The sequence below is a fragment of the Embiotoca jacksoni genome, unplaced genomic scaffold (genome assembly GCF_022577435.1).
Source record: "Embiotoca jacksoni isolate LCO1_2020_lvr unplaced genomic scaffold, fEmbJac1.0.p SCAF_1, whole genome shotgun sequence".
NCBI lineage: Eukaryota > Metazoa > Chordata > Actinopteri > Embiotocidae > Embiotoca > Embiotoca jacksoni.
Genome location: NW_027185229.1, coordinates 7,316,093 through 7,324,548, shown reverse-complemented (window position 1 = coordinate 7,324,548; position 8,456 = coordinate 7,316,093). Strand labels below are relative to the sequence as shown.

The following is an 8,456-nucleotide window of genomic DNA, read 5'->3' as shown; positions in this document are numbered from 1 at the left end:
TATATTACTGTAAATAACAAATCTATATTCGTAGGTCTTTTTTTCTTGCTAGGGTAATTTTTCATGTCTCAATCAGATGAAATGTTTTGATCTAGCACTTTTTGGATAGCTAGTTTTAAACATAAGTGTTCACAACACAACCCTCAACATTTCTATAAAACATATACCAGGGGTCATAAGGGGCATGACTTAACAGTAGCCTCCTCCAGACAGCCACAGTACCTGTTCTACACCCCTCATAAAGACGTCTGGGGTCCTCCGTAGTTCACTCTTCGCCATCAGGCAAGAAACATCACAACACAAATCTCAAACACTGAAATCTCTGCAGCCTGATATTCATGCTTTTTGATGTTATCTGAGGGAATAAAAAGACAAGCAGCCACTATTGCAGTATGATCTTTATATATTTTACATAAATGATTATCCACTTTAGGACCTTATTGAACAGTGTAAACCTTATCGATTTATTCGTTGTATACATAAAACATGAAGAGTACTGAAATGCAGAGAGATACACCAGTGTGGGGACACAGAAATCCCAATTCACCCATAGAAAAGTATATTTATTGAAGTAGATGAGGTTTTTTTTTAAATATATAAATGATCATAAAACAGCAATGTGTTGCCAAACTTTGAAGTGAAACATTTTAATTTTCATGTAAACTATGAGCCATGCAATTCAAAAAAATCCAAAAGCTCCCAATCTCATTTAAAACAAGACAATTTAAGGCCATCTCTAGCCAGCTTGAAATACAGCACTGAGAGCATGTCTTTAAACATCTAAACTCCTCTTCATACAGTTCTTATGCAATCATTTAGAGGAGATCAGGGTAAGAGAAACTATTATGATGCAATACTCTTGTTACTGTCCTTCAAAGCTGCTGTGGCTCTTGCCACCTTGCCCTTTTCTCCTTGAAAGTAGTCTGACTCAATCCAGTTCTGGTCCTCGGAGAGCTTGACATAGACGTCCCCATTGGTCTCTGTGACCGTGTGGATCCGCTGCTTCACACCCTTGGAGTACCATCTGGGCACAGGCCGTTTCTCCGTGGGGTCGGTGCCCTTGTACAAGCCCTCCCCTTCGGCTAAAGAGATCTTGTACTTGTGCTTCGGACAAATTATGCACAGCTTGCCGTCAAGTTCCTGTGTGTGTATGTGTGGAAAGAAAGTGGGTAAACAACCTCGTGTAGAATTAGTCATTCAGGCCATTTGGCACTACATTAACATTAATGTTATGCAGGTTTAATATCATAATTACAGTATCCCTTTATGACTCAGCCCAGAAGTTTGCTTTAGGCATTTCAGTACAGATAGAATAACATGTAAAAGCAGTAATGGGATTCAAATTAAAACTTAAAAGTCTTTAACTTAAATAGCATTTTGATGTCTTTCCTCTGGGTCAGACAAAGACACAAGATCTAATCTCTTAAGTCAAATGTAAACCTCACCTCAATGTCTCCATTCTGCAGCATTCCCCCAGCATCTGTTGGGAGGACAGAGGATCAGAGTATTGCAGAATAAGCAAACAGTTTACAGCACACTAACCTTTTGCTGAGTGGACACACTTTCGAGGTGATATGTGCTAAAACGACGTGAGGCAACCCAGTGTTAAATGTCCCATCGCATGATTTCTATTAGCTGCAACTTCTTTTTTGAGGAAGTTCATAAAAAGAGGCACGTTTTGATCCAGAGTGGACTATATATTACGGTATAAAGTCTAATGATCGGTGATGTAATTATCAGATTTGCAGTCACCATTTACAGTTTTCCACTGGAAAAACAGTACTCACGATAGCAGTAAGAGTCCATGGCATGGAAGACTCCCTGATGGTAGATAATCAATACATCCCGACCCTCTAGTGTTCTGAAAGAGCGCTTCTCTTCAATCAGTTCATTCTTCTTGCCCACAAAATGAAGCCCTCCTTTTGGCTGCTCCTTCTCCGCCATGGCTCTGTAAAATCCTGCCTAAAGGGCAAACAGTAAATATCACAATTTGTCATATTTATCATAAAAAAATAAATTACCAGTCAACAAGATTAGGTGTAACTTTTCCACCAAAAAGACAGCAAAGTGGTAATGATGTATAGGGTGAGAACTAACACTGAATCCCCACATGGAAAGTGTGCTTTTGGGATTTGTCACTGGGGTTACTACGTTGACGCCTTACACCACAGTTGTTGGCTTAAATCAAGTTCACAACACTTCTGGAAAAATCAAGCAGAATATCTTCACACTGATCAGCTGTATTCCAAACACACAAAGACCTGCAGCATCAATCACCACTAACTGTCTCAGCATCATCATTTGTTAAAGTTATTAAAAGTGAAATAATCATCATCGTAAACCAAAAATCCGTGAAAAACAACACCAGACAATATTTATCGCCTGTCGTGTGTTACCAAAACGAGTCTGATCGAGCGCCCAGTGACTACTGACCGACATGCAGTGACACATATGGGTTAAAGAAAGTGACATAGATTTGGCTGTCATCATTCAGCACAAGCACTGGTTATTCAGAGGCCACAGCGCTACATCATCCCCTTGTGTAATCTCCATGACAGGCAGTGTATACCAAAAATATCTGGACGCAAGTGTGATTCATAGTGGAGTGGAATAATGAGCACTTCAGAGCAGGCTGAGTAAGCACAGTAGTAGTAGCAGCGAAAGTCACATGTCCTGAAGCCTGTGGCTAAAGCTCAGACAGCTGATATGAAGGAAGGAGCCACAGAACAGCAAAATAATTATTTGTCAGTAATTTTTTTTAAAAACATTCCTTAAGTGAGCCTTAAGGGACTATGTGCTAAATTTGTCCAATTACTTCAGATGTATGTTATATCTATCACCTTCTTTATCTGCCTCTCTCTTCCTTTTTGTTTTAAAAAAGAAATAACAACGCGTATTTTCCGCCACTTTGGCTTTACCTTGAAACTCAGCAGCTGTGTCTCCTCCGTCAAGCTGAACAACTGTACTGCTGACAGTTCAGGGTTGCCTGGAAAAGAGGGGCCCATCTCTATTATCTCCAGATGCAAGATGTCTTCAGTTAGCCCAATCTACACACTGTATGTTTCTTATCTGTCTCTCACAGGCACAAGATTTATTTGATTGTGAAGAAAAATGTTTCATAAACCCATTTCTTTAATATGTAATTGGGGGAGATTTCTTTCTCAAATCTTTTTCTTGATTTTGTAAATATTTTAGACAGAAAAGGAGAACAGGACTACCCTCAGGAAGTTGGGATATACAATATATCACATTCAACCGTGTGTAGCATGGAGGTAGGATAACTGTGACAAACTGCCACTGAATACAGGAATTACAAATATAACAAGCAAACAAACAAACAAGTAACTCTGAAGAGATGTGGTGTAAAACTGGATTCATGTGGGGGAGATTTCTAGCAGAAATCTAGTGATTTAAGACAAATATATAGCTATTATTATTATTTATTAGGGCATTTAGTTTGATCAGTTCACATGCTTTGTGTCCCTAAAGTTTTATAAGTCCTATCACCATTAACAGCTGTAATAGTCATAGTAATAATTGTGTAAAGTTACAAGGTACATTTTTCCAAATATTGTACCAGAGTACAGGTTTGAGGTACTTGTACTTTACTGGAGTATTTCTATTTTATGCTGCTGTATACCTCTAAATATGTTCTCTTTGGTCCTCTGCTTTATTTGACAGCATAGTTACTTTTAGATTAAGATTTCAATCATATATTATAATATGTTATATTATTTTATATGCTATTATATTATCAGTTTCTATAATAATACAGTGCATCCGGAAAGTATTCACAGCGCTTCACTTTTTACACATTTTGTTATGTTACAGCCTTATTCTAAAATGGATTAAATTCATTTTTTTCCTCAAAATTCTACACGCAATATCCCATAATGACAAAGTGAAAATAGTTTGTTTAAAATTTTTGCAAATCTATTAAAAATAAAGAACGAAAATATAACACGTACATAAGTATTCACAGCCTTTGCTCAATACTTTGTTGAAGCACCTTTGGCAGCAATTACAGCCTCGAGTCTTTTTAAGTATGATGCTATAAGCTTGGCACACCTATTCTTGGGCAGTTTCTCCCATTCTTCTTTGCAGGACCTCTCAAGCTCCATCAGGTTGGATGGGGAGTGCACAGCCATTTTCAGATCTCTCCAGAGATGTTCAATCGGGTTCAAGTCTGGGCTCTGCCTGGGCCTCTCAAAGACATTCACAGAGTTGTCCCAAAGCCACTCCTTTGTTATCTTGGCTGTGTGCTTCGGGTCGTTGTCCTGTTGGAAGATAAACCTTCGCCCCAGTCTGAGGTCCAGAGCGCTCTGGAGAAGGTTTTCATCAAGGATGTCTCTGTACATTGCTGCATTCATCTTTCCCTCCATCCTGACTAGTCTCCCAGTTCCTGCTGCTGAAAAACATCCCCACAGCATGATGCTGCCACCACCATGCTTCACCGTAGAGATGGTATTGGCCAGGTGATGAGCGCTGCCTGGTTTCCTCCAAACATGACGCTTGGCATTCAGGCCAAAGAGTTCAATCTTTGTTTCATCAGACCAGAGAATTTAGTTTCTCATGGTCTGACAGTCCTTCAGGTGCCTTTTGGTAAACTCCAGGTGGGCTGTCATGTGCCTTTTACTGAGGAGTGGCTTCCGTCTGGCCACTCTACCATACAGGCCTGCTTGGTGGAGTGCTGCAGAGATGGTTGTCCTTCTGGAAGGTTCTCCTCTCCTCTCAGAGCAACGTTGGAGCTCTGTCAGAGTGACCATCGGGTTCTTGGTCACCTCCCCGACTAAGGCCCTTCGCCCCCGATCGCTCAGTTTGGCCGGGCGGCCAACTCTAGGAAGAGTCCTGGTGGTTCCAAACTTCTTCCATTTACGGATGATGGAGGCCACTGTGCTCATTGGGACCTTCAATGCTGCAGAAATTTTTCTGTACCCTTCCCCAGATCTGTGCCTCGATACAATCCTGTCTCGGAGGTCTACAGACAATTCTTTGGACTTCATGGCTTGGTTTGTGCTCTGACAAGCACTGTCAACTGTGGGACCTTATATAGACGGTGTGTGTCTTTCCAAATCATGTCCAATCAACTGAATTTACCACAGGTGAATTCCAATCAAGTTGTAGAAACATCTCAAGGATGATCAGTGGAAACAGGATGCACCTGAGCTCAATTTTGAGTGTAATGGCAAAGGCTGTGAATACTTATGGACATGTGATTTTTTTTTCGTTTTGGATTTTTAATAGATTTGCAAAAATTTCAAAAAAACGTATTTCATGTTGTCATTATGGGGTATTGTGTGTAGAATTTTGAGGGGGAAAATGAATTTAATCCATTTTGGAATAAGGCTAACAAAATGTGGAAAAAGTGAAGCGCTATGAATACTTTCCGGATGCACTGTACATCATAATAGATCAAAACCACAGTACTATATAAAGCCTTAACAATTAGTCTAAGACCAATTATATATTATAACAGCTAAAAGTATTATTACAATACTATATTATACAGTCTGTAATGTTAATCATAATATAATAATACATCTGATTATAGTCACGATGAGAACTTTTAGTTTCGATTTTTCTTTTACTGAGTGATTAGACTAAGTCGTTTACCGTGTTGTTGTGCAGACAGGCGGAACCATTTGTGTCAGTCTCCAGCGGGGGCCGGACCCATTTCGTGGTGCAGCACCGACGGCGAGAAACAATACTGCGCCCAATGAAATTTCTGCACTGCGAATAGACAGTAAGTTGCAGACATTTTTTGAAAGTAAGTGGTAAACTACTTATCAGCTCTGCATGAAGGATAGAAGAGCAGCTGGTCTGGTGAATGCGAAACATCCACAGTGAGAACAGAAACTACATAAAAAATTTAAAAAAAAACTGGGCAAGTCTGACGTCTGATCTTTGCAAGCAGAGTAGGCTAGCTGTTATTTACACGTCTTTGTGCTAGTAAACCACATTACTGTCTCTGCGGTGTTGTACAAAGTGTACAAACTATAAAAACTCTGCAACAGAACCAGTGATGGAAGTTGTATTGCACAGTATGTCATAACTGATTTTCCGAGTAAAAGGGGCAATTCATTATCTTGATTACATAAGTATATGATCAAAGAAAGAATCCGACCAATAAAAGACTGTTTGTGTTTGATGTATTAATACCAGCTAAACGGTAAAGGATTATCATTTTTTCAGTGCAGAGTTAAGTCTAACTCGAGTCAGAAGCAACACTGCTGGACTTTGCTCGGGCTGCTAAACTCACCAGCAAAGTCTTAAATTAGGCCAGTGTGCTGGGTTTGAACTGAAAAGCCTGCACTCAGCAGCCTGTTAGTCCAAAGGAGCACACATGACTGAATTTATGCATGTTGAACCTTAAATGCTCTCATCATGGCCAAACGTTTTTGCAATATGTAATAGTACATTTGTGGCCAAATGCACCTTATACATCTTCCACCTGCACATTAATTTACTCTGTTTAATACACATCTGTCATTTCCAAAACATCCTGCAGTACATTTCATTACATGTCAACACGTGTAAACGGATCAAGAAAAGAAACAGGACTTTGTGTATTGTTGGATGCACACAGTTACTATTTAAGGTAAAGTTAGGTTTTCAGGAGTTTCCTTCCTAAGGTGCATTAGTTTGGGGCCTTGGAAAGCATGTTGTGGATGGTCTGTGTTTCTGCTGTTAAAAGAAGAGACTAATACTTTATTTTGCTTTCACACTAGTCAGTAGCTGTCTGGAAATCTGAAACAAAACACAATGCAAACACTGTTTATGTGCACATTTGTTAAACAGGAAGATGGCGCTGCGAGCTTGTGGCTTTATAGTGTTTCGACGCCTTGCCAGCTGCATTCCCCCACCAGACAACATTGAGTATCTCCTCTTGCAGACTTCTTATGGGGAACACCACTGGACCCCACCCAAAGGTGGGTTAAACACATTACATTTATCAATGTAGTTGAAAAAGTAAATACTAATGAACTAAGCTCTGCCAAATTCTGCTCGTATAGTTTTCAATATTTTTCATCCGATTACCTCTAATATGTTCACCATCAGGTCATGTGGACCCAGGTGAGGACGACCTCACCACAGCTCTGAGAGAGACCAAGGAAGAGGCGGGGTTGGGGGCGGAACATCTGCGGGTGATTGACGACTTCATTCAGGAGCTGCACTACGAGGTGCGAGGCAGACCCAAAGAGGTGCTGTACTGGCTGGCCGAGCTGAGAGACCCAGGGACGGCCGTGACTCTGTCGGACGAGCACCAGGACTACCGCTGGGCCCGCCTGGAGGAGGCCTGTGCTCTGGCCCAGTACAAAGACCTGCAGGACACACTGAGAGCAGCACACAGACACTTAAAGCCTCAGCAGGACAAACAGTGATGTGTAGACTACACAGAGGGGATGATGAAAGAATGGCATGAGGGACTCTACCTTTCTATGGTCGAAGATCTGTTGTGAAAATACTGCTTCTTCTTTATGTAACTGAATGATTCGGCTGTTGCTGTTTGTTTAAATGTTTTGTCTCTACCGTGCAATCTTACCTAAGGAGTAGATTTCAGCAGGGAGGAAATGAATCAGCACCAGATTCCATCTTTGTTACTGCACAAAAACATTATTATCTGTGTCCTTAAATCTTCTTAGTCATGTGTAATGGGATTAAATACATAAATGATGTTTATCTGAATGTAAATAGGCTGAAATACACCCCCGTAGCACAAAATTGAGAGTATAAAAACAAAACCAAGGAACAAATCCCTTAATTTTGGAGTCCCAAGCAGAATAACTTAGAGGGGGATGTGCTTCACGTGGCCATACGGTTTTATCAGTCTGTAGTTTGAATCAAATTTAGCCAAAATAAAGTTTTGTCCTACCTTTTGATGTTTTCTCAGTTTTACCTTATTATATCTTAAAGTATGAATGAAGATACAGGGGAAGGGATACAGGGATAAAAATAGCATGACCAAATGAGAAGGTAACTGGATATAAATAGGCCGTAAACAGTGGGTGCTGCCACAGGGTGGGGACAAAAACATTTCTTCAAAAAGATGCACATTTGATAGTATAAAAACACCATAGCTTTACATGAGCCCTGAGCATCAAAATAAAGATGAAATAGACATATTTATTTTTCAAAATAGTTATCTGTCCAGAAATTAAAAGAGAGTAATCAATATCATAAGAGAGGCTGTTATAATGTGATGATTCCAGCTGAATGTACGCATCATCATTATGTCAAAGATCAAAATAATTAACCATATTTGTCAGGGATGATCAACTATATATTATGTAGCACTTTGATTGATTTTCTTGTCATGTCTGTTCACTATAGTTCAGCTGTTTGTTGTAAAAAAGCAAGTTACCAAAAGAAAGTCATTTGAAACAGAGCAGCAACAAGGATTTAACATTATGTTCTGAAAATAAGTTCTACTTTAAAGATGATAATATGAATTTAAG

The 8,456-nt window shown here is 39.8% G+C and overlaps 2 protein-coding genes across 4 annotated transcripts; one reads left to right on the top strand and one right to left on the bottom strand.

Moving 5' to 3' along the window:
• Positions 1-406: 406 nt before the first annotated feature.
• rfesd (Rieske (Fe-S) domain containing) lies at positions 407-2,974 on the bottom strand. The gene is made up of 4 exons (XM_069162818.1): positions 2,919-2,974; positions 1,788-1,962; positions 1,446-1,480; positions 407-1,140 (listed from the first exon to the last, which is right to left on the bottom strand). Exons 2-4 carry the CDS (start codon positions 1,942-1,944, stop codon positions 844-846), a joined length of 489 nt encoding a protein of 162 aa, XP_069018919.1. The 5' UTR covers positions 1,945-1,962; positions 2,919-2,974; the 3' UTR covers positions 407-843.
• Positions 2,975-5,634: 2,660 nt separating this feature from the next.
• nudt2 (nudix (nucleoside diphosphate linked moiety X)-type motif 2) lies at positions 5,635-7,878 on the top strand. 3 transcript variants are annotated; one of them, XM_069160716.1, is made up of 3 exons: positions 5,635-5,743; positions 6,799-6,929; positions 7,060-7,878. In XM_069160716.1, the coding sequence occupies exons 2-3, from the start codon at positions 6,803-6,805 to the stop codon at positions 7,380-7,382; spliced, it is 450 nt and encodes a 149-aa protein (XP_069016817.1). In that variant the 5' UTR covers positions 5,635-5,743; positions 6,799-6,802; the 3' UTR covers positions 7,383-7,878. The 3 variants fall into 3 exon arrangements, with proteins under 3 accessions (XP_069016817.1, XP_069017660.1, XP_069016003.1); XM_069161559.1 differs by having other exon boundaries at positions 5,647-5,767; XM_069159902.1 differs by lacking the exon at positions 5,635-5,743 and adding an exon at positions 5,770-5,843.
• Positions 7,879-8,456: the final 578 nt, after the last annotated feature.